Genomic DNA, 26,253 nt, shown 5'->3' on the forward strand with positions numbered 1-26,253 from the left:
AAAGATGTCTGATGAGATAGTTCTGGACATCTCTATAAACTGAACTTCTATATTCCAGAATCTAAGAATGTAATCAATGTTGCCATATAAATGTGTAACCAACATATCATAGTGAGCTACTGAGGGTTCTATACAATATGTAACTAGGTCAGGTCCCAAAAGGCCTTAAATCACTGAAAAGGCTCCACTGGATGACACTGAGATGACACAAAGAGAAAAATGGCTGTTTAACCATAATCACTACAAAGCAGACTTGATAATTAGCTTTTACTAGTGTTCAGTCAGATGCAAGATGTGTTTTCCTTACTTGCGCCATTTCCTTCAGTTAAAATTTATACCAATTGAATGAATGGGCTTTGCACATGGGAAAAGATGCTCAGAGTTATTGTTTCAAGTGGTCTCTTATTTCACAAAACACCCAAATATTGATGGAAATACCAACCACACCGATTGGAAAACTTCATTGAGCCCTTTGAAATCCATTGGAATCTATATGTTAGCTATTCTGATGGTTCCATCTCTGCAGAGAATCACTGTAAGTCTAAGTCACAACAGGATGTGGTCTGTCCTGAGTAACCAAAGAAGACCAACATGGATGTTGAAATCCTTTATAACTATCATACTAGCAATCCCTAGCACCAAGTCCAAGGCAACCCTTGCCAGCTCAAGTGGGAACACTTGATCAGCAGGTTGGAATAGCAGAGTTGCTATTCAGTACAACCAACAAAATTTCAAGATTAGTATTTGGAACAGCTCTGAATACAAAAGATAATTCCTATTGTAATTTGGGATCCTGGCTCTAATATTTCTTGTACTAAGTATACATACACTAAATAACAGTACATGCCAACTAGAAGGTAAGGCTATCTGTTGTGGCCCAGCAGGAGCCGTTGGAGCTGCCACCAGACTCCGACAGCGAGGGTCCCTATGAGTTGGCTCTGGAGAATGTGGAGGACCCTGGACAGGGTTCCGACTCCGAGCAGGGATCAGAGAGGCTGGTTGGCCACCAGGAGGCGCCTGAGGCATGGAGCAGTGATGAAAGCCAAAGGGAGTGTGCTCCTGATGTCATGCCTTGGAGCAATTGGGAGGAGACAAGGGACAGTGAGTCAGACGTCAGCAGTGAGTTGTTGGATGCTCGCCACTGAAGGGCTAATAGTCGTCAGGAGCAATTGCGCAGTTACAGGAGGTAATTGCACTCAGCTGATGATAATTAGACTCCTCTCCAGACTATAAAAGGACTGCTTGTGCACACGCCTTTTGCAGAAGTCAACGCATGAACTAATGTGGGAGAACAGTCTTGTGAGTGTGGCAGGCTGGATTGCTGCCAATGCTTATCCGTGCTGAGTTGTTATGAAGGCTTATTTGTGTTGGATTGCTGCCAAGGACCTGTCTGGCTGTAAATAAATCCGGTAACTTATCTGTGGCTCGGAGTGTGTGTTGGGGGGGGGGGGGTCAGAACAGCTACCATAATGCTTTCTGTGTGAGAGAGTAAGAAGAAAATTAGTACTCCTCCTATACCATACTTTTATTTGCAATTCTGCTAAACTGGGGCCCCTCACCCTTACCATGATATTATTACAGAACTATTCCAAGCACATAATTGCAAAAAGAAAAAGATGAGTCAGCTCTCACTCACCCTTGGTCCATCCAATAGGGGGCGTTTCTGGGGGGCAATTTCCTTTGGTGTCTCTGCCTTTGACATTTTCATACAAGAGCTGGCTTGTCACAAGCAGTTCCATCCTCTGTTCCAGCTGTTCCAGTTAAAGATCACATCTATTTCTTCAAAGGCCCCCAGGAGCAGCTGAAGCAAATGTCCAGGGAATAGATAGCCCATACTGGTTTCATGGATATTTGGGACTGATATAGCAAGTGTACTGACAAGCTGCTGCATCCTGGTGGACAGGACAGATGAATGATAACCTTAAGAAGTCTGAAGTTCAGAAATGGGATATTTTAGCGGTCCTTACTGCTCTCTGAGCTTGTTTGTTTTCTTGCAGATGTTTCATTACCCAAACTAGGTAACATCATCAGTGCTGATGATGTTACCAAGTTTGGATGATGAAACATCTGCAAAGCAAGCTCAGAGAGCACCAAGGATCCCTCATGTCAACCCTAAGCTACAAATATTCTCTTAATAAAGGAATTCACTGATTCCTGAAAGGTTTTTTTTTTTTTGCTTAATAAAGTGCTGAACTGGCCCCCAGTACTTCAAACTAGGTTTACTGTGCTTTAAAATATATCTGTATATTCTTATTTTGATTACTTTCTGCAGTCTTTCAATTTCTGTATGACATGAACCCTCAGTACTACGTCTGGCTAGTTCATTTGTCCATTTATAAGCTAGTTTCTTAGCTCTTGAAATGGATTTTGAGTGTTTGCTCATCTTATATTTGATTGTCTATGAAATGATAAGACATCCAAGATTTCAGGTGAGATAAGTATGAGCAAATAATCAGTAAGACTTCAAAAGTAGACATACTGTATATATGGAACAGCAGAAAAACTGCAATAAAATCAAATTCAGTCAGGGTTTCATATTCCTGCAATCCATAACCACGGATTTCTGTTTTCGTGGTAGTGATGGTAAAATTTATCATAGTAAAAATGTGGCTGCACTCACCCTGAATGAAAGTATAGCACAGGCATCTCCAGTTTCACAATGATCATCATCTCAGTAAGATGACCTGTGACCCTTGTGTTGGCTGTCTGCGTTAAGCTACTTTAATTTGACTTTAAGCATACATGCAAGAATTTAGGCAGAGGTAGAAAACCTAGGCTTTGAGGATAAAAATACAGAATTTTGCAAAATTTCATACTTTTGTTGAAAGAGTTCACCTGCAATCACGATGAATATGGAGACCCATATTCTGCTGTTGGCGGTTAAAAGAAAAAAGAAAGCAATTTTATATTGCAATAATAATATTAAATAGCATAGATGCTTACTGGCCTTTGGTGGTACCCTTGCTACTTGAGTTAAAATGTCTCTCTAATAGATCAGGGCCTTAAAATTAAGTGGGTGATTGCACTGCCTTCTTGGCTTCTAAGAGAAAAAGTGTTTTGTGTATGACAACTCCAATAACTCGTGTTCCGATTTGTCACTTCTTTTATTTTGATTATTATATGTTTGTGATTGTGGAGTTTTGTTGATAAAACTGCTTGCTATTATAACTGCTATTTTAACATTGTACATGTGTGTGCAACTGTAGAACTTTGATGAGATGAAGTGCTATTGTCAAAAATATTCCGTCTTCTAAAATTGTGGGACAGTGTTGTACTACAGGTGCCGCATTTTAGTATCAGAGAAATGAGGCCTACTCATTCTTCATGCTGCTGTTGTATTTTTTTTCATACCAGAGGTTGTAAATCTCAGGCAATGTTTTGCATTCTGTGTCTCCCGCCCTACTCTACTGCCATATATGTGTCTGGCTTTAATGACAACAAGGTTGTTATTTGTGTAAGGGGACAACCAAATACTTGATGGGGAAATCATTAATTTAATAATGCCAATCTGCACATGTTTCAGTAACCTAAAAAGAGAGTTACAACTCGGTTACATATTTTTGGTGTTCTAATAGCCTGAATACTTGCTTCTTGTAGACGTTAGGGTTAAGGATATGTGATTTTACAAGTCTGCATTAGGGAACTGAGTATTTTTTTTTAAAGGATGAAATCATAGTCCCACAAGAAATATGAAACTGACTGCACTGCATACCTCAATTTAGACCAATTCCCCAATGCAGTTTTAGCTACTGATAAAATGCATTTCAGTCTCCTGTAATTATCCTTTTAGAAAGAATGCAATTTTACTGCAAGTTGTCTGATTCTGTTTTAAGTGAACAAGAAAACCTGGGAGAGGTTGTCTCTTTAAATCAGATCTGCAGTGTTGATGGACCCTCTAGCAGGCATGGTAAGAACCATTCTCACCTCTGCAGCAGGGAGCTTGACCATAAAGATCTTCACGTTCAATCAAAACGTTTTCTGTTTTAATATGCATTGTACCAGTCCTATTCCCATGGTTACAGCTCCTGCTCCTTTGGTTGTTTCTAGCATGTTGGAAAATTGAAGCAGAGCACATTTGCTCGTACAGGAGTTTAAAATATAATGAAAGCAGCCCTGTTGTGATTTGCATTTTAAATTCTCACTCTCTCTCTCTCTCTCTCTCTTTCTCTCTCTCTCTCCCTCCCCCCCCCCCCCCCTTCCTCATTGTACAGAATGCTGTGGCAATAGCTTCAGTTCATTTGCCACAGTCTGTCTTCTCCTCATCTGCAGCCTGGCAATCTGTTGATAACTCCTCTTGCAAGCTACAGTTTATTGTTTTTCGGAATGGAAAACTCTTTCCCAACACCGCAAACTCGTCTCACCTTGCAGGCTATGGGAAGCAGAGGGTCATTGGCACACCCGTAGTCTTCATTAAAATAGGTAAGTGTTTTGTATTGCTTTTTCTAAAGCCTGGCCATACATGAGAGTATCTCGTATAATGGTGCAATGTAGCACGCAGGTATGCTGATCTGAGAAATGCTTCTGCTCTAACAGAAATGTGTGTTTTGTTACTGGTGTCTTCATATTTTAAAAAGAAACTTATACAGCTGAGAAGCTTGACAATTGTAAATACGATATGATTCTCTTTTGTGGCTTGCTGAAGTTTATCAGAAAGTAAAAAAAAAGAAAGAGGATTGTGCTAAGGAGGAAATGGAATGTTGCTTTTTAGTTCTGATTATACCCATAGAAAGTCCGGTTCCTCAAAAGATTGGTTGCAGTCCTGTTGCATGTACATTGATAGTCATCAGTGTATCTCTTGAAATGATAAATGTATGCTATAAGAAGTGTTTTTGTTGATGAAAGTAATGGGTTTCATACTCTCCTTTTAGTGGAAGATTCAGACCTTGATCTATTAAACATTTCATTATATCCCGAATTGGGTTCACATTTTAGAAGGTTATAATTTAATTTTTGGACTACGAAATTGTCTCTGATGTTAATTCTATCAATGATATTAGTTTACATTTATTATTGTTGTTTGAAACCATCGTTTTGATTCAGGGCATTTAAGTAGCCCTGTTATTTGCAGATTAACCTAATAAAATGGCAATTGTAGACAATATTAACTATTCCAAACTTTTGTACATTGCTTTCTGCTGATAGACCAGGAGAGGGATTTTTGCTCTCTCTAATGTCTATGTATGTGTACAAAAATTGCTATCGGCTTCTATAAAGAGGATATAGCAATAAAGCATTTTTCACTTCATTGCTTTAATTCAGTTTGTTCCTTTGGCAGATGGGTGTAATATCGGAAACCTCACCAGTCCTCTTATTATAACGCTGAAGCACTTTATCCAGGGCATAAACCCCATTGCAGTCTTTTGGGCTTTTGACCTTCTAGATGGACATGGAGGCTGGTGGGGAGAAGGGTGCCACATAATTAGCTCTGCAGACAATATTACCACTCTTCATAGTACTCACTTCGGTAACTTTGCAGTGCTAATGGTGAGTATATAACTTCACATATGTGTCTCTGTGTGAATCTGCTTGCCTGTCTTTACTTAGCAGTATTTGGTTATTAATCTTGCCTTCCTTTTAGTTTAGGGAATTAAATGAGGATAACTTAAAAGAGCCATGCTCGATACTTAATAATACACAACTATATTACCTGCTAGCAGGCCTTGTTATGAATGATTTAATGAAAAATGAAAGTTCTATCAAGATACTACAGTAATGAAAATAAATTATCTATTGGTGTGTATATACGTATGTATATGTAAATATATATACAAACACACACATGCATTAATACATATTCATTCCTCTATACTTCTCAAGAAAGGATGTCTTTTACATATCTACTGCTGTGTTGATCATATTAATTAATTGTTGGCTTGCTGCAATATTGAATCATTAATAAATGGAAAAAATGAAGATTGCTTGCTTCACTGAACAAGGATTCTGTAGTCCTTTCTGACAGTTCTTGAAATTCAGGTCCCTGTGCTGACGATAGCATTCTTTTTACTAAATGGCTGCTTTTAAAGAAAAAAAAAAGCCATATTTATGTGTACTGCTAACACAAAGGCTGCTGAGGCTTTTCCTCAGGCATATTTGCAGTACACAATGCAGTTATTTAATAGTTTTATTAACTGGGAAGTTACGAGGGCAGACACAAAAGGCATATTAAATTAGATAACGTATCAACAGTGAAGTAAATGTAAACAGTGGATGAAACGTATGAGGGAGACTTACGTTTTCTGCAGCCTACAGATGGGTTACTTAGTCTCGGGAGCTCTTTGAAAGGAAGTAGTGTTCAGTCATCTTCTCTCCCTAATGTTGAATCCGGCATTCATTCCAGAATATACTTGTGAAGAGAAGGTGCCCTTTATGAGCGCCACTGAAAGGTTCATACTTGAGTAAATAATGCAATGTGCGTAGAATGCGTATAGAACAGCAAACAAAACAGATGACAGGAATTGAAAGGACATGTGCAGAGAATGCCAATCTGCTGCTGTCAGATGGAGCACAGATGTCAGCCGGTCACGGACCAAGTCAGTGACAACAAGTATCTAAATACTGTACCAATCTTGCTTTCTACTTTATTAAATGGAATGCCTTCAGTATCACATGACCCATTTGTTTTCACTTGCTGCATATTATATTAGAATGCCCTAAAGATCCAGTGATTGAAAGTTCCGCTTTCTAACCATGCGAAACAAACACGGCTATATTTGAACATTTTAGTTAGCTCTTGATGGAGGAAGCGGGGGAAATCTGTTGTGATCCCTATAATCATTTCCAAAAGTACCTGTTGGTGCAGATACCACACCCATTTCAGCTGACTAGTTTGGTAGTGTCAATGATGTCCTTAAAACTTTGCATTTATAAATATAAAGTGGAGAAACTTCTTTCTACTTTTGTAGGCCACCTGGAATAAATGTATGTTATTGTATGTATTTTAATTTGCAGTTCATATCATTTTGAGGGGTACAAAATGTCTCCTGTTAATAGGACTTCACGTACTCATGAATGAGTTAAAGACTGCAAGACTCCTGGGTACTTCATTGTAATGTCTATTAGAATATCAAAAACAGCCTAAAAATTTTATGAACACAGATTTGACCTCATTGAACTCTAATGCACCATGATTCCACTAGAAAACAAGCCCATTATTATGTTTGTTTTGTGATTTTAACAGATTTTCTGTAATTATCAGGAGAATCATTTAAAAAGCATTATTAGTGGATGAATTATATGCTAGTATAGTCTGGAAATTAAAGCAGGAGATATTAAAGCAGAAGATCTAAGACTGAAAAGTACTATAAGATATTCAACAATGTGTATGTTCAATTTGGGTTAAAAAAAATCCTGTTTGTACGAGCTTTATTAGAATTGAGCTAGTACAATCTGTATTCCAGTCAGTTGTGAAACACATTGGGTGTCCTTGAGCAAGTCACTCTCTTTCAGCACTGGGGAAGGTCTGTGGATCTGCAAGCATTGCCTACAGAAGGTTCCAGATTCAAATCATGGCTTTTCTAATTGTGCTAGGAGAAACTACTTCCTGAAATTCTGGACTCTGTCTATTGTTGACATTTATTAAGTTAGATGTACCAATGGTTCAACTTAGGAAGAAGTAACCTCATCTGTTTTGCAAGGTTACTAAAGTGATATAGGGATAAACTTCAAATATATAAACAGGCTGTAGGGAATACAACCTTCATTATAATCATAGGAGTCTTTTTGTGAGATGTTCTTTGTTGGGCTATATAGGTTTCTGTTGATGATCTTCTCCTTTTAAAGTGAAAAATAACTGCAAAGCTCCAAATGAAATGGTAGCCTCAAAAAATGAACGGAATGGTTAGCTTGTAGTAAAACAGATGCATTAGCAAGATGACTGCAGTTTTCAATGTAATTTCTATTGCTGCAAATGTAATATAACATTTGAGAACTATAGGTTCAAATTACCCTGTTTATACTTCTCATTCTACTTGACTGCTTATTGGTGTCTGTCAGGATTTTTCTACATAATGATGTTCCCTCAGAAAATTAAGAATTAGCAGTGTTTAGCTGTTAAAGGGTTGCTGAGGCCACTGAAAAATAATTTATTTTGCCATGAGTTCTGTTCAGATTAAAAGTTGACTGAACAGAGTATGTTTCAGAACATCCTATATCTATGAGAATCTCTTTGGCTTTATAATTATTAAAATGCTCATATCTACTAGAGGCTATACTAGTGTGCATGATGAATATGAGGACCATCTGATGCAACTCTGGTGATCAACTCCATTTATCACCATGGTTGATTTGGCTGATCTCTATCCTTCTTAAAGCTGCACACTCATTGGAAAAGAACCAACATCCTAGCTAGAAAGAGTGTACCAATTTCAGTCAATGGTATACAATAGTTGTGCCTCCCTGCTACAACCTCCAAACAAATAGTATGCACTAGCAGGATACCAGTGCTTCACAACGAAACTATGTGATTGGGAAGGCAGGAGAAATCTGGTTCACTCCAGTTCAATCCATTGGCTCAGTGGTGGACAGTTATTGAAACACATAAGAGAATAGCACTCCCACCCCCTCGAGTCTGGAAGCAGTTCCATAGGTGGAAGGTATAGACATTTTGGTGAGGTACCAACATTTAGTACTGTAAGGAGCCCTAGACTGCTCCTTGAGTGAAGGAGTGAAACGTCATTCAGTTTGAACTGACGTAAAGGAATGTGAAGCAACTGGCAGTTGGAACAGAGTTCTTTTCAGGTGGGGAGGGGGAGTAGAATGTCTTAACTCCTTAGCATTAGAGTGTGTTAATATAAGGCACCTGGCAGTTGGAACTGAGTTCTTTGCAGGTGGGGAGGGGGAGTAGAACTCCTTAGCATCAGAGCATGTTAATTACTGTTTAAGAAATACTAATGATCTGGTGGTCATTTTGACAAAACCTTTCTTAGCAAGCACCTAGAAGCCAAGAGGAACATAGGTTCCAAATTTCAAGTATGTAGGCTTTACGGTTCTGGAGATTTCGTGATGAGTGAGTGGTTCCAAAAATGACTGGGATGTTTTAAGGCAGGGTGACACTCAAGTTTTCAAGCTTTCTGGAAGTCAGCCATTGTCCTTGTTTCCCATGAGAGACTGCAGGCAAATTCAAGTTTGAGAGGTCCACTGATGCTGAAAGATCATTATACTGTCATCAACAGTTATAAAAAAAAACTATAGTCTCTTGATGTTCCTGTTTTTTTCACTAAGAGATTTATCTCAGTCTTTTTCTCAGTAGGCCTTTTTGCCTCTGCTTTGCTTTGTCATCTATCTTTGGGCCCATATATTTTAGGAAAATTATTATAAAATTATTTATGGGTGGGCTGCTCAATTTTTATAGGGAATATTAAGCTAACTGTGGTAGAAGGTTGTTCTTAGGCATTTTACATTTAAAATCAAGTGAAAAGAACTAGGATCTAATCATCAACTTCAGAAATGATAACAGTTTTAAATTATTCACCACTCAGTTTTATTTCATTCCATTTTATATATTTGCAGTTTACCCTCTTTTCCTAGGGACTATCTGGGCATGTAAGAAAGACAGATAGATACTCAGCTTGTACTTGAAAAGCAATAGATAATGACAATTTCCCACAATCCAAAATAGACAAACAGTTTTAGTGCTAGACAAACATGGAGTTTTACTTTAGAAGAATCAGTCTCAAATAAACTGATAAAGTGTTTTACCCAAGATTTGAGGGTAGGAAGGTAAAAACTAGTTAAAGAGAAATACAAAACAGAGCCAAGATTGGATTATTCATAAAGTGCTAGTGTAATTCTCACTTACGACTCTGAATATGAATCTTTAAAAGAAATCAAATCCTTGGTAGGTATGAATGCTTTACATTTTCTTTAAAAAAACAACCAGTGTTTATTTCACAAAAATGATTGAGTGCTCATGCTGAAATCACTGGTATATTGTTTTATTGTGGCTACAATCCTATTTGATCATCCAGAACTACTCACTACTTCTGGTAGATTGGAGTCCATTTTTGTCCCAAATCCATTTGATCATGGATCGGGTACTTGTTGTGGCCTATCCCCATCCCATCAACCCTACATTACCGAATAATTGCTCCCTGTTGCAGTAGATGTAGTAGTCCAATAGGTAGCTCACTATCCTGATTCACTACATTGCACTTCCTCTTAATAAGGGATGGAGTCTAGCCAAAACTATTTGAAATGGTTCATTAAACTACAAAAAGCTCAGGACATAGCAAGTTATCGCAACCAATAACTCACTGGAGGCAGCTTTTCATTATGCTTTTAGTTGGCTTCCTTCACCTCTCATCTTTAAAGGAGAATATAAGTGTACTGAAGTAAAAGTGTTATGTTATGATTCCTCATTACGTGCTTGTCTTGTAGTGGGTGATAGAGACACTTGAATCTGATTTTTGTCTTTTTATTCTTGCGTTTCAGTGTTTCCCATCTTGGGGAACTTCAGGTTGTATGTACTTCCATTCCCAAATTCCCAACAAATGATTATTCTGGCTGCAGTGTTCTCGCAAAGTTTTAAAAAATGGGAAACATGACTCTACTGGAATTTGGAATTCCAAAAGATAAGCGCATCAACTGGAGTAGAAGAATTAATTAGAGCATTGGGGAAATGCAAGCTAAGCGATCATGCAGGGAGGTGTGTTAGACAGGTACTCAAAAGACGAATATGATTGAAGTTGAAGTATGAAATGATGGGAATAGGAGGAGTCAACAGAAATAGCAAGAGACAGATTCAATGGAAATACTTCTCCTGGAAGTATTTAATAATACAAATACTAATATTAACACTTTCCTGGGCTTTGGGGCAAAAGAGGCTTATTTTTGTAAACTTTTATTCAGTTGAAATTGGCCAGAGAAACCAACAAGAAAAAAATGCCTATAGTTTACCCAGTGTAAAGACACGTGAACGTCAGTTTCCATAATTCTCTAGCCAGCAAGGGGAAGTTGAAATCCACACATCTTAAAAATGAAATGGAAATACTCTGATTTAAATAACTAGCAATACTGGTAGTCCTCAGTTACAGTTAGAATAGTTGAAAAACAATGCAGCTTTGTGACAAATCCTCGCATTTATGGCTGTTAGTCTCCAGCAGCCATGTGATTGCCATTCAGGTGCTCCACAACTGACATGCATGTATAACCATTCTAGTGTCCCACAGTCACATGATCACCATTTGTGAACTTCAGAATGGCTTCCACAAGCAAAATTAATGGAGAATGTGGAAGTGAAATTGCAAGTTGCAGTCACATGTTGTCCCATTTAATGGTCACTGTGATTTACTTAGCAGAAGTGATACAAATCAAATGCATTCTTATTGCATTCTTTGACAAAGTGACAAAATTAGTGGACCAGAGGAATGCCATCGATATAGTTTACTTGGACTTCAATAAGGCTTTTGATAAGGTAGACCATAACCTACTACTAGATAAAGGAGAAGAATGTGGGTTGGACAGCATCACCACCAGATGGATTCGTAACTGGCTGACCAACTACCTGTACAGAACATAGCCTAAGGATTTCAGAATAACTGCAAGTTGTATCTAATGGTGACTGTCCCTTGTGCAACGTGATTTTCACATTTGCCTCCAGATAAGCTTCCTAATAATACACAAGAACAGAATTGAACATATTGTAGTGCAGAGAGCTTTAGTAAATAACAAGTCTGGCAAACATTGTGTGCCCTAGCTTGCTTACTTGAAAGAAAAAGCTGTTATAGATACAAACGTACTGTATTGCTTTTTAAAGGAAAAAATGCATATCTACTACACTTTAATATGACATTTGGTTTGACAAAATAGAAACAAAAACCATGTTTAAGGCATGAGAATGTAATTCCAACACTATCTTCAAAATTGTACAGTTAGTTCAGTGCACCATCAGTCTCTTCTGTAGTGGATCTGTGTGCCATCGTTTGGCTTCAGATACCCTTGATGTCAATTTCCAAGCAAAAGTGTCCAGATACATTTTCCTGTCTTTTACTGTCCAGATCTTTCATTTCTGCCCCTCCATAAGCTGTTTAAACCAGACAACCTATTAATAGCCACCAGGGACTTGCGGTCAGGGGAGGCAGAGCCTCACCGCTCTCATCATGAAAATAGGGAAAAGGGAAAAGGCGCTGAGGAGCCTTCTGCACACGTGGTCCGGGAATGGGACCACGTGTGCAGGAGGCTCCTCTAGCCTCAGCCTCCCTCCTGAACATGTGGTCCCATTCCCCGCCTTCCTGAGTCAACATGAAGGGGACCGCGGAGCATGAGCCGCAGTCCCGCAGAGCGCGCTCCGTGGTCCCCTTCATGTTGACTCAGGAGTCAGGAAGGAGGGGAATGGGACCATGTGTGCAGGAGGCTGAGGCAGCTTCAGCCTCCTGCACATGTGGTCCCATTCTCCGCCTTCCTGAGTCAACATAAGGGGGACCGCGGAGTGCGAGCCGCGGTCCCCTTCATGTTGACTCCGGAAGGCGGGGAATGGGACCATGTGTTCAGGAGGCTGAGGCAGCTTCAACCTCCTGCACACGTGGTCCCATTTCCCGCCTTCCTGAGTCAACATGAAGGGGACCGCGGCTTGCGCTGATGATGTCACCAGCCTCACCAGCCATAAACCTCACCGCACGTCACTGATAGCCACCATTTGCCATAAACTAGGAAAGTATGCCTACCAGTTTCAGTCTGAGCTTGTTTTCAGTATCCTGTTTTCCCAGTGTGGACAAAAGAGATGGTTAATTAATACATTCTGATTTAATTGTTGGGTGCTAACAAAAGAGGAACCCTACTGTCATCTAAACATTCTCTGTCAAAGAAATGTATAGCAAACCAGATATTCTGTATGAAAGAAGAGCTTCAAGGAATCAATGTGTTCATGCATAGTCATCTACTTCACCCGATCTACATCCACTGAAAGAATTCATAGTTATTTATTTACCCCTCTCCGTCCATTTATTTCTTTCCCTCACTGTTTCTTGACTCATTACTCAGATGTCCCAAAGGTGCCTTTTCAAGAGGCAACTGGATTTTATTGGTTTTTTTTAAAGACATTTCGCTTCATGAAGAGGCGTCTTGGATGAGAAGCGAAATGTCTTCAAAGAAAAACCAGAAAGTCCAATTGCCTCTTGAAAAAGCACCTTTGGGACAACCATGACCTAGATGACTGAGAATCTCCTTAGTCATTACCCAGACTCGTGGTGTCTTCTCACTACCTTTTATTTTATGGCCCAAATATCCATCTACAGTTTTTCCTTATTACAGCTTTTCCTATTTAAGACAACTTTTACCACAGAGAAGCTAAATATCCCTTGTTATTTGATAAGATTTATGAAGAATAGAATAATTCTGCTGGAGAGGATAATGGAATTATTGTTTTCTGCTTTGTCCGATTTTCTTTTTTTAAAAAAAAATATTCTTAATAATAATACAGTACTTGCAGCCATGCTAAATCTTTATTCTTCATGGTTCCTTCTTCTAGAAAGGCAGATTACCTTGCCAGCTACTAATATTCATGACCTCTAGATTCTCCTCTAGGAAATAACATCTGAAAACTGCCTTGTCCAAATGTGCTGATGTGCAATTGCACTATTTTGCATACTGTGGTATATATATATATATATGTGTGTGTGTGTGTGTGTGTGTGTGTGTGTGTGTGTGTGTGTATGTATGTATGTATGTATGTATGTATGTATGTATGTATGTATATATATATATATATATATATATATATATATATATATATATATATATATATATATATATATATATATATATATATTGCTTGCTTTTTTTTCTCTTGGGACAGAACGGGGAAGCTGTCAGATCAATAACATTTAATTATCATTAAAATAGAGCCAAGATTAATTAATCATGTATTGGTGCCTTACATACCAAATGAAATCAAGGATATTTTACTATATTCTAACACATTATATGACTGAGGCATGATTGCTTGATATATGTGAAATCAAGACCTTGCTTAAAATAGAATTTGGTGTTGTAGAAGGAAAATAATAATAATAAAATAAATCAATGAATAAAATAAAATAGAATTTGGGCTGGTTTTAAATAAAAAAGTACCTTTAAAAACTTGATCATTGATGACCCATAGTAAAAGTTGAGATATTGGGAAAGGCACAGAGAGTTGCCTTTCATAGGACTACTTGAGCATGATATAATTGGGTGGGTGGGTGGGTGTGCATGCGCGCGCACACACACACACACTCACACACACTTGCACTCAGCTAAATGTCCAATGTGTCCTGACATGAGGTTTTATAAATGAAAATTATTATTTTCTACTTTTTGTGTGTTATCTCCCCCTAACATATTTATTACATCAATGATAATTTTCAGAAGCCTTATTTTGCTACAGGAAGAGATGCAGAAATATTAAGGAAGTGCTACATGATTCTTCTCCTCTTCCTCCAGCCATCACCTTTTAAACAGCAGAACCAGTAATAAACAGGAAGGTCACCATACTTTTGTGAGCCCCATGGGCTTATGTTTCTGCTAAGATAGGTGCTACCCTGAGCCTTTTCTAAGTATTCATCAAGCACAAGTGTCATCATAATCAAATGCTGGGCTTATAATTAAAATTATGCACAATGCCTTCTAAAGCTTCTCCATAATAAAATTAATTCAGAGATTCTTTATAACAGAGGCAATGAAGCAGTCCAGTGGCTCCCTAGATTTCGAAGCTTATTTTGTAAAGACCAAGACAGATAGTCCCTGCTTCTTTCCCATACACACATACATTTTACACATACACACACCTTTTTTTTTATATAAGCGACATTTACTGCAGCATTGAAAATTCCTACGGGCAGAGAAGATTGCAAGATGAGAGTGCAAGATGAGAGCTTGTTTGTTCTAGCCGGATGTGTCAAGCCATTTCTAAAGCAAATTATAGAGAACCTATTATCCATAAATAGAAATGAGTGGCAGCATCTTATATTGGTTAAAAATGTGGTGTGAACAAGGTGCAGCGTTCATTCAGCAATCTCATGAAATCAACCTTATTTGAAAATACATTCAAAGTGTGACTTTTTCCTGATCCTTCTCACCCTTCTGTGATCCCATTCCATGTTTTTCTCTTCAGCATCTGAAGCAATTTATTTTCATCTTTTCCCTTGGAAGATCCTGCAAGTGGAATGTTGACTCAACGGCTTAACTGTCTCCCTCAGTACCTGAAGTTAGTTAAGGAAGGTTCAAGTTGCATCTGCTCTTTAGCAAGGAATGAGCAAGAAGCAAAGTGTAGAAGTGTTTTGTTTTACTTGTTACCTTTTGTGGGAAGTGAGAACAAGGGAGCTTTGTTTCTGTAGGACTTTCAGCAGCTAAGAATGAACCAGTGTCATAGCATTCTGAAGAATAGCTGCTAGGAGCGTTTAGCCTTGTTAAAAGCATGTTGGAATAGTGTTGTTTAAATCTTTTATAAAGATGATAAAGAGAGAAGAGGCTGCTTAAACGTCTAAAGCAGTGGTGGGTTCCGGCTGGTACAGCCGTACTGGTAATAGTTGGGAGCAGCAGCCACTGTACCAGTATGGTGGCTCATTTGGCCCACCCACGTTTCCTACCTGTTTTTGAAGCAACCAGGCCAAATGCGCATGCACGCACGCACAGCGTGCACATCTGCGTGACCTTCGACGAGCAGCTGGGTGTCACTGGGGCGGTGGAGTACGCATGCGTGTGCAGTGCATGTTAGGCACAAGCATGAACAGACCACGCGCAGCATACCGGTAGCGATGGGAGGAGCAACCCACCACTGGTCTGAAGGCAAAGAATTCATATAGGAGTGGCAAAACAGAAGACCTACTGCCTGTTCATACCGCCTCACTAATGTGGAGATTCTAAGCAGGCTTTCCTACGATGTCTGTCCTGGATTTAGCAAGGCAGCACCAAATATCAACCAATGCTGTGCCTTTTACGGTTTTATGGGTTATCGCCAGCATTTTGAGTTGGTCTTGGACTCCTTCTGGTGATCAGTGCAGCGTGTTTAGTAGTAGTGTGACTCTACTATGAAGGAATTGTCCTGTCAACATTCTAGCTCACGGGTGTCAAACTCGCAGTGTCATGTTGCCGTCATGTGACTTATCATGACATTCTTTCCCTTTGTGGAGCTGGGATGGTGTAGTCTGCACCTGACACTCCAGGCCACCAGTTTGACACCCTGAGTCTAGCTGCTACACTTCAGACCAGATGCAACTCCTGCATCATCTCCAAAAGTTGCCCCTGTAGAGTGGGTTACAGTAATTTAAACAATGGTGGTCAAAGCAGAAGTTGATGTCACCAAGCCATCTTGTTCTCGGTAGAGCTAGAATTGGTACTCCAGTGAAGCTGAGCAGTGGAACTCCCTTCTCATGGTTTCCAGCTGCTGCTTAAGCGGTAGTGATGAAGGTCTTGGGATACTCCCATCCTGAGTTAATGATTTGGACCAATGTTCTTGTATGTTTATTTATGAGAAACAGTCCAGGTGTCCTCTAGCTCATGACCTTAATTTAAATATAATTTTTATTAAGACTTTCAATTACAGTAATAAAAACTAAAAAAAACTAAACTTAGAAAAAGAATAAAAAGTGCAAGGGAAAAAAGAAAAAGAATATAATGAAAAGAAAAGAAATATATAAAGAAGTGTCTTCTAACCTTCTAACAAACATAAACAAATATAATAACTCTTCACCCCTTATAAAATCACAAACAAATATATTTTCATCCCATATCTCATCCCTTGTCAGTAAGCAAATCCATAAAATACCAACCTTTCAATCTTGGTATCAGCCAAAAGTCCAGGATTGCAGGAAATATTTTAAGGTAATCATGATCTGAGGAAAGCTAACTATAAAATGAATTTTAATTTCAGGCTGATATATCTACTTATACATACTTATGGACACATTTTGAGTTCAGTTCTTTTCTGAAGTGAAAATAATAAATTATTTTTAAAAACTTTGGACACAATTAGAAAAGTTGCTGTGCGACCCCCGTTGATTTCATGGCAGGTCCTTGGTTCTATTTTTAGTCATAGCTTTCTTGCCCTCCCTGCATTTAGGACTGCAAGATCCATGTGGAATATGCTGGAATAAGAGTACAATCTTGATTCTTACTTCTGTGACGGACTTAGTGATAAGCCAGTTTAAATGTAGGTTCTTTTATTTATTTGGGATTTTGTATTTTTGTTTGTCCGTTTTTATTTTGTTTTATTTTTTGCAGGAAAAGTAAGGGACAGTTGAAGAATTAATTATTTAGCATATTGCTAGTCAGATTTTTGAATAATTTGAGAATATTCTGGGTTGCTTAAAATAGCAATATGTTGGTCCAGATGCACTAGCAACATATAAAACCTCCAAAATAATTAGAAATTATTGGAATGTGTTTTACATGATTCTGTATCTACGCATTTTTTATGAACAATGTAAGATTAACATAAAAATATTAGTTATTCTTGATGTGGATAACAGAATAACAAAGCAATGGCTGAGAATGTTAAAAATTGTTAAAGATTGTTCTCATGATGTTAAAATGAGATTAATTTAAACAGTTACTTTTTTCATTTATCAGTTTCCCCAGAGAACATTTTAAAAGCTCTAGCCTTTAAAAGAGCTAACCATTATGTTAAAATATGAAATGTGAACTGGAGAAAGAGACTTATTCAAATTATAAGAGTTTTACTCATTCCCTGGTTTGGACTTAATATCCATAAAGTTTGTTAATATTATGTTAAAAGTGGGAAAGTACTTTTGCATTATGTCCTTGAGCATGATGTGAAGAATTATAAATTTATCAAGAGGAAAGGGGCAACAAGAAATAAACAAAATGTTCAGTGGAAAACTGTGGAAAAGAGAGAGGAATCCCAGATTTGAGGAGGAGGATTTTATCCCACCTTTTTATAGTTAAGCCAAAGAAGCAAACATGCCTGCCTCCTGCCTCATATTATAGATATTTCATTTCTTAAGGGCTCTGGAAAGTTTGTTTAGTATTATTTCATGTGATTAAGATTTAATTATTTGTGTAAATAGTAGGTTGAAATATTGCTTCTGTGCTACAGAATATCTTCTTTTCTCCCCCCCCCCCACTTTGTATTTGTTTTGGCATTTTTGATGGGCCTTCCTTCCTCCCTCCCTCACCCCCTCTCTGAAGCAACTTTAAGAATGGTTCAGAATGCTTTTGAAGAACTGAGGAGTGGAAACAGGATTGTGATCTCATGCCCTAAAAATGGCCTACTGATAGCCCTACTTTTAAGAAGCTTGCATTAAATATTAATCTGTGGGAGCAACCCTTAGTGCATTGTTATTTCAGATGCACTCATTTGCAACATCAAATCGTAACTCCCAAGCTGTCACAGGACAGTCATTTAACCTAATTCCTACAGTATGCTGTTCATGTGTAAACCCATGAAAAATCACAATGTGATAAATAAACTGAGTAGGTAGGTAGGTAGGTAGGTAGGTAGGTAGGTAGGTAGGTAGGTAGGTAGGTAGGTAGGTAAATTGGAGAATAGATAGATATAGATATCTTCACATGCTCACATAAACAATATGCTGTAAAGAAAAAAGCTCATCTGAAAGCCTCACAAACTGAGAAAATGCAGCTTGGTATAATATTCGCAAGCAATGGACAGTAGAGTATCTGGATGCATCAAGACCATATAATTAATAGGGGCACATGAGAATTTGAATGACTTCTAGGATTTCACAAAGCAAAAAGCCTCCTGTGCTAATGTTTATTATGCATCTATAAATTTAACAGCTTGACAGAAACAAAGCAAGCAGGAAGGGAGCAATGCTGCATAATCTCTGGCTGCAATGAAAGCATATGCGGTAGCTGAGTGGTTGCCTTCATTTTTTTTAGCATTAGCACAAAGAATATCCTTAAGAATGGGGTAGAGGAGAGACCCCCTAAAGTCTTTTCTCCATGTGAAATTTCATTGTTTCTCTTTGATCACACAACACCAGCTTGACCTGGTTTTCTATTAAGAACCTAACTGGTCTTTGTTGTCAGTCTGTGTTCTTGATTAAAAGTGATTTTTCCTGTTTAAACGGACAGGGTTATTCTATAACACCAAGATATACCCAGCCCGTGCTCATATGTCAGATGTCCTCTTTTTGTGTATTGTCACAGGTATGGGTATAGCCAGAATTGTAACTTTGCTCTTTCCACTTGGTCACTGGTCACTGGTCAGCAGGAGTGGGTTTCTGCCGGTTCTAACCTCTTCGGTAGAAGAGGTTCCACAAATCTACTGAACCGGTTAGAAGAGGTTCCTCACGGAGTGCCTGCCCCGCCCCCCTCACTCGCTTCCCCCGCCCGTTCCGTCGCCGCTCGTGGGTGGTAGCTTGTGCGGCGCAGCCAGCCTCCTAGGACCTTCCTGAACTTGCCTAGGAGGCGTGGCGCCAGCAAAGCACGGGGGCGTTCCAGGGCGTCCCCCCCCACTGGTTCCCAACTCCCTTCCCGGCAAAGTTTTCCAAGGTGTGGTTTCATAAGCAGCCTCCCATCCCTTGTGCCTGGCTCCCGCTGAGCTCCGGGAAGGAGGAGAAGAGCATTTGGGGAGTGAGGAGGAGGAGGCGCGCGCAGAGGGCTGTGCCAGCTGGGCAACCGGCACTAAGAAAGCACCTCACAGCTTTTGAAGGGAGGAGGGGCGAAGGAAAGGGAGAATGTGGAATCGCCTTTCAGGGACGCCAAAGTGGTGGGAAACCAGCACTGCCGCCAGAGTCTAAAGCTTTTGGCGGCTCCAGACAGGTGAAGTGGGGAGAGGAGACCCAGGCGGTTTCCTTCACTCCCCTTGCAAGGGAGTAGTAGGCGTCGTTTTTGCATTCCTGCCTCCGCTGGACTTCGTGCTCTTCTCCACGCACTCCTCACAACTGCAATAGATGTCCAGATGCGGCGGGGGCTGTTGGGTTAGAAGCCCAGGCCCCATTAGCCCCAAAAGCCGCTTCTGGACGTCTATTGCAGTCGCTAGGAGCACACGGAGAAGAGTGCAAAGTCCAGCAGAGGCAGAAAGGTTCTCGGCACTGCCCAGTCGTTTTCGTGGCTTCCCGGAGCACCAAGAACCTTCCTGCTTCCGCTGGACTTCGCGCTTTTCTCCGTGCCTCCCGGTGAGCAAGCGAGGATCAGGCTGCTTGATCCTCCATCGCCCACTCGCTCTTTCGTCCACCCGGAACGCTTCGGCGGTGCTCTGCCTACCTCTGTCCATCCGCACCCGGCAGCTGCAGCAACATCATCAAGATGAAGAGGGAGAGAGAAGAGCCCAGCCGGGAGAGGGCCCCGCTGCTGCTTAGGCAGGGCTCCAAGGTCCCTTCGCTTCCAAGCCACTTCGCTTTAAGACGTTGGCGCAGCTGCCGGGCAAGGACGGACTCAGGTAGCCAGAGTGGCGCCGAGGCGAAACAGCGCACGAGCAATGGAGGATCAGGCAGCCTTTGACTTGTTGTTCTCTCTCTAAATATTCAATTTAACTGTACCTTTCACTGCCACTTTTGACTTAGAAGAATCACTTCCAGCTGTGTTTGAGGCTTTGCACACATATTCCACAGAATCAGTTTTATTAACTGCTTGGATCTCTAAGAGAGCTGTTCCATTTGCCAACCTGAAGCTGCATTTATCAGAGGATCTAAGCCAGTGTTTCTCAACCTTGGCAACTTGAAGATGTCTGGACTTCAACTCCCAGAATTTCCCAGCCAGCATTCTGGCTGGGGAATTCTGGGAGTTGAAGTCCAGACATCTTCAAGTTGCCAAGGTTGAGAAACACTGATCTAAGCTCTCTCCCAGCTTTGAGCCACTGGATCTTAATGGGCTGTGATCCAACTACATGGCAAGCAAGTTGCAGGATCTTGCCTTCATCTATTGTAACTTGTTTAAGAGGTCGATCAAATACCGGAGGCTTTTTAGGTTCTGAAATGTGATAACATTAAGAAAGCAAGAGGAGGAAACTAGTTAGATTATCATTCATCTTAAATTTTTTAAAAAGTACATATCAAGGTAAGAACAATATGATGCAATGAATTAATTCCATTTTCTTAGTACATTTTTTTATAGGAAAAACAATTTTCTGTTTGGTATCATATGGAATTCCGATATTTAGTGAACATGTTTTAAGATGATATACAAAATGTTTGATATGCAATATCCACTACCTATCTTTTATGCTAAATGTAACATGAATATTGTCAAGATGAAGGTCATTTTAAATGTGGAAAAATATTGTAGATGGATGAATACTTCTAGCTGGATCATAGATGGGAGACAGTGAAATGAATGTACATATTATTGGCATATTTTTATCTATAGATGCAGATGCTGGTGAGTCATAAAAATTGCGTATGTATGTATGTATGTATGAATGAATGAATGAATGAATGAATGAATGAATGAATGAATTCTGGGAGTTGAAGTCCACAAGTCTTAAAGCTGTCAAGTTTGCACACCCCTGGGGTTTTTTTCCCTAAAGGGTTAGGAGTGCAAGGGTCTTGTAACTTGACAGCTTTAAGACTTGCGTGCTTCAAATGCCAGAGTTTCTGAGCCAACATTTTGGTTGTTAAGCAAGAGCATTGTTAAGTAAGTTTCACCATATTTTGCAAGTTGGCCATGTCCACCCAGTCACATGACTGCCAAGCCACTCCCACCCAGTCACATGGCCGCCAAGCCACTCCCACAAAACAGGCCACACCTACAGAAGAGGTTCTAAAAAAATTTGAAACCCACCACTGCTGGTCAGGATCCGCCACCAATATTCATGGCCTATTTTCAGTGCCAATAGTTTTCTTTAATGTAGTCCAATGAGCTTCATCTTCCACCTCTAGCTTCCACTTTGTGAGGAAAGAGACAATATGATGCTATGGGTAAAGTATTGGACAAGTAGGAAGTCCACTGATTGATTGAGGCAATAAATTCTCTTGGCCCAAGCTGCCTCACAGGACTATTATTTGAAACATAGGGGAAAGGAGCACTATGCATGCCAATTAAATTCCTGGATGAAAGACAAGATATAAATCCGATATATTAATAAAGACACAGACTGAAGGTGGAGGCAGATAAAATGCGGTTAAGATTCCTACATGTTCTTTTCAGAGATGAGGAAACAGGAAAGGCAATAACTCAATAACAGAGGAACAGAATCAAGATCATGTGTAATGTTAATACCACTTTATAATGTCTTGATAAGATCACACTTCGAATATTGCATCCAGTTTTGGTTGCCACAAATAAAAAAGATGCTGAGATTCTAGAAAGAGTGAAGAGTAGCAAATATGATTGTGTGTCTAATCACACTTGACCAATAAAGGGTTTATTCTATTCTATTCCATTCCATTCCATGACTGGAGGCTAAAATATATGAAGAATGATTGCAGGAATCGGGTATATCTGGTGAAAAGGATTAGAGGTGACATAATAGCATAATGTTCCAATATCTAAGGGGAAGGGTCAGCTATTATCCAAAGCACCTGAAAGCAGAATAAGAAACAATGGATGGTAACTAATCAAGGAAAGGGCCAACATAGAACTAAGGAGAAATTTCCTGACACAACAATTAATCAATGGAAATATTTTTCTTCAGAAAGAAGTTGTAGATGTTCCAACACTGGAGGTTTATAAGACGAGATTGGACAACCATTTGTCTGAAATGGTATAGGATTTCCCTGCTTGAGCAGAGGGTTAGACTAGAAGACCTCCAGGGCCCATTCCAATTCTGTTATTCTGCTAAGAGAAGGAGAGCGTTACCATAAAAGTGATAACCCACAAATAAGGTAACAAAATTGGACATGAAGCCGTCACAGACTTCATACATTCACAAATCAAATCAAATTTTGTTGAATTAATTCTTGTTGAGGATTTAAATAGTTTTTGTCGGTGGGTGTAAATACCGGCTGGTAAGGGAGTACTAGCTATTACTGACAGGAATGAGCTTGGAGACAGAATTCTTATTCAAACTGTGCTGCTGCTAATATGTTAGCTTCAAGAGGACAGAGATGTGTGCATTGTCGAATTTTCACTGCAAATTGCAGAATCCACGGGTCTTGGCATTGTCTTCATAATGAGCAAGGAAGCTAGAAAATGAGCATAATGTATGAGAATGCAGAAAACAGCTCATTTTCATTCATTTTTCCCCATTATAGAGTCTAATAATTTTGATCCATTAAGGTAACCCAAGAGATGGAACTATTTTATCAGAGAAAATATCTTCAAGGGTTCTTAACATGGGATTTAGATTTCAAATGATCTTTGAACTTGGAGGAAAAAAATACATTATTTTCAATAATCTATGTAAGTAATAAAATTACTTATGATCTGTAGAGTTCCGCCAGGTGACCTGGGACTGGTCACTTGCAACCCTAAAGAAAGAAGCAAGGGCAAATCTTGTCAAGAAAACTGCAAGGACTAGTCCAGGTGGTTGCCAGGAGTCAAGATAAACTCAAAGACACACACACACACACAGAGAGAGAGAGAGAGAGAGAGAGAGAGAGAGAGAGAGAGAGAGAGAGAGAGATTAATATACAACATATAAATATTATGCCCCCAAGAAGGTATAATCATTAAATCAATATACAGTATGTTACATATCTGTTTTTTAGTATTGTAATAACTAGTTGAGTATATTTGGTTTTCTTTGTGATACAAGCTATATGTATTTTATTTTCTGCATATATATACGTTTTTCTGCAAAGGGGTCTGTAGGTTTCACCAAACTCTGAAAGGGGTGCAGGGCACAAAAACATTACAAAATTCTGCTTTAAACCTTTATTTAAAATAAGGGCCCTTGCAGGAAGATGCTATTTTGATTTACACACCGCTGTAGTTTAGAAGACAAAAAATTGTCAGCATCAAAATCTAGAGTTCTTTTTGCTTCCTTTGTGTTGTACTTTTATATGTGCGTTGTGAAGTCTTTTTTTTTTTTAGGAAAAAAAAATTAAGGGTATCACAGTTTGTACACGAGCCAATAAAATATGAAATTTCTGCATGCAACTGAATGAATGTTTTGGCTTAAGAGGAGATCTGAATGGCATTTGAAATAGACTGGAGAAATGTTTGATCAGGAAATGAAATTAACTTCAGTGACTATTCCTCTTAGCAGTATGAATATATGCAACTATCATGCAGTGTTGTTGAAAGCTGCTCTCAGTATAAGCCAACCAGTAGTAGGAATATGATTATCTGTTGGGTGGCATTGCAAGTTGTAAACCACTCAGAGTTTGGCTTACAATATTCAGTGTCAGCTAGACTGCAGAACAATCATAAGCCACTTTCTTCCAAACTGCGGTATGAAGAAAATGAAATACGCTAGCTTTCAAAGTTACACTAATAGTCTACTTTATTGATTAATCAGTTGACCATATCAAAAGCAGGCGCATCAGCCACAGTAAAATACAATAAAATGAGATAAGGTAAGATACAATGAAATGCGATTTTAAAAAGGCTAAGGTAAGATAAAAGATACTATAATATAGTAGATAAGATAGAATAAAGATGAAAGAGTAAGATAAAATAGCATAAGGTAAAATAGAATGAAAAGTTATATAATAAAATGAAAAGTTCAAATCCAGTATGTGTTTAAGTAAATTTATCTTTGCATAGAACTCAAGTGTGTTCTATAAAGCATGTTTCTATGCTTTATAACTATAAGCCCTAACTATAAGCTTAACAATTCTAAAGATATGTTTGTGCTGTGAAGAAAATAGGATAATCTTTTGTTGGGATCCCTGAATATGGTTCTGGCAAGTCGGGTTTATAGATACTGAGCCCTTGCTGAGGCATACAATTGACAACGTCTTCTATTTCTGAAGTGTGACAAACACACGTCCCCTCAATATATCGTGTTTACTGGAATTATCCATATTTGATCATAGAATCTAGCTGCTCCCTTGGAAGTTATGCTAGCAGAGCTATTATTAAAATGGTTCACTTTATATTCTTGCATTAAAGCAAGAATATTGCTTTTCCTGCCACCTTTGATGGTAGGCAGACTTTATTGCTCAATCCCAGCTACGAATCTTGGATTCTTCTATGGACAGCTGTCATTGTTATCTCCAGGGTCCTTTAAAAATAGTTTCTTGGTGTCAATTTAAAAAGGAATTATTCAGACAATGAAATAATTTTCTCTGCCTTTTCTGTATTATGTCTCTCAGTTTGTTCTTTTTTGCCAGATTTTTGGGGGGAAACAAAGTGGGAAAGTAGCACAAGGACAACTCAATCAGAGTTGCTAATTTGTCTCCCTTTACCTTTTCTGTCACCTGCAATCACATCATAGATTAATAGATTAAAAGATAAAAATGCCTCAGCTTGTGTTCAGCTCCTGATTGAATACAATTTTGTTGACAATGATACACAAGTACAGTAGTTTGTATCTGCCTTCTGGGACTTTTTTTTAAACTTTCCACCCTAGCTTAAAACCAAAGTATTCTCTAGCAGTGTCCCATCCAAGCAACAATTAAATCTGATCTTGTTTAGTTTCTAAGAAGGTCAGCCTGGCTCCACAATCTGCTTTTCTATTTAACTTGATTATGAATGTTAATGAGGAATTAACTTTAGTAAGAAAGAGCAACAGTCTTTAAAAAAACAAAACATTCTCCTTTGTGTTGCTTGGAGAGTCCAAACATGGGTTAAATTCAGTCAATTCGCCCAAGGACTGAGTTGATTTTCTTAGCCATGCCTCCCCTCCTCATTGAGGGCCAGTTCAAAAACTCAGTCCAGCCCAGTTCCTTTTCCCCCCAGCTATCAATTTCACCTGGCTTCACCCGGAGTCCTTGTCGGAGGTTTAGGATTGCACCCGACAGCTCCCTTATCACCCGAGAAGTGCGGCGGCCATTTTAAAAGATGTTTTCGCATGCTTTTCATTCCTGGCCGTTACTGCTTTTCCTCCTAGCCAACAGATCACCGCGAGGGAATGCTTGGCCTTAGTTTGGGGCTCCAGCAAGGCCTCCTCCCTCAAGAAGACTACGCCAAGCGGCCTAGGAGAGCTTTGGCCCCCTCGGGTCATACTCCTGTCCAGAGGACACATCTGCAGGGTGCACAGGAGCTCACAGTTCACGCCGGTGCCAAGCCTACTGCTCACAGCGACCCAGCTGAAGACCACCATGGTGGATGGAGACAAGAGGGCGCCAGAAGAACAACTGGACCCCTCGTCCAAACGCAGTAGGCCAGACCCTCCTGAGGTGGAGGAGGGCAGGAAGGGCACCAAGAGGAAGGGGATTCCCAATCCCAGAGGTGGCAAGGCCTTGCCCTTGAAAAGACCTTCGAAAGGGCCCGAAGTCTGTCTCTTTCTTCTAGCCAGCCATCCAGGGATCC

The 26,253-nt window shown here is 39.4% G+C and overlaps 1 protein-coding gene across 4 annotated transcripts in view; it reads left to right on the plus strand.

Annotated features, from left to right (window-relative positions):
• Positions 1 to 26,253, plus strand: part of ADGRA1 (adhesion G protein-coupled receptor A1) — a 426,992-nt gene that overhangs the window by 316,023 nt on the left and 84,716 nt on the right. For all 4 annotated transcript variants that reach the window (XM_081953900.1, XM_081953901.1, XM_081953903.1 and 1 more), the window contains 2 exons: positions 4,212 to 4,419; positions 5,276 to 5,484. In XM_081953900.1, the coding sequence (XP_081810026.1) occupies positions 4,212 to 4,419; positions 5,276 to 5,484 (417 nt within the window). The remainder of the gene's footprint in view (positions 1 to 4,211; positions 4,420 to 5,275; positions 5,485 to 26,253) is intronic.

This window comes from Natrix helvetica, assembly GCF_964273705.1.
Source record: "Natrix helvetica genome assembly, chromosome: 5".
NCBI classification, from domain to species: Eukaryota; Metazoa; Chordata; class Lepidosauria; order Squamata; family Natricidae; genus Natrix; species Natrix helvetica.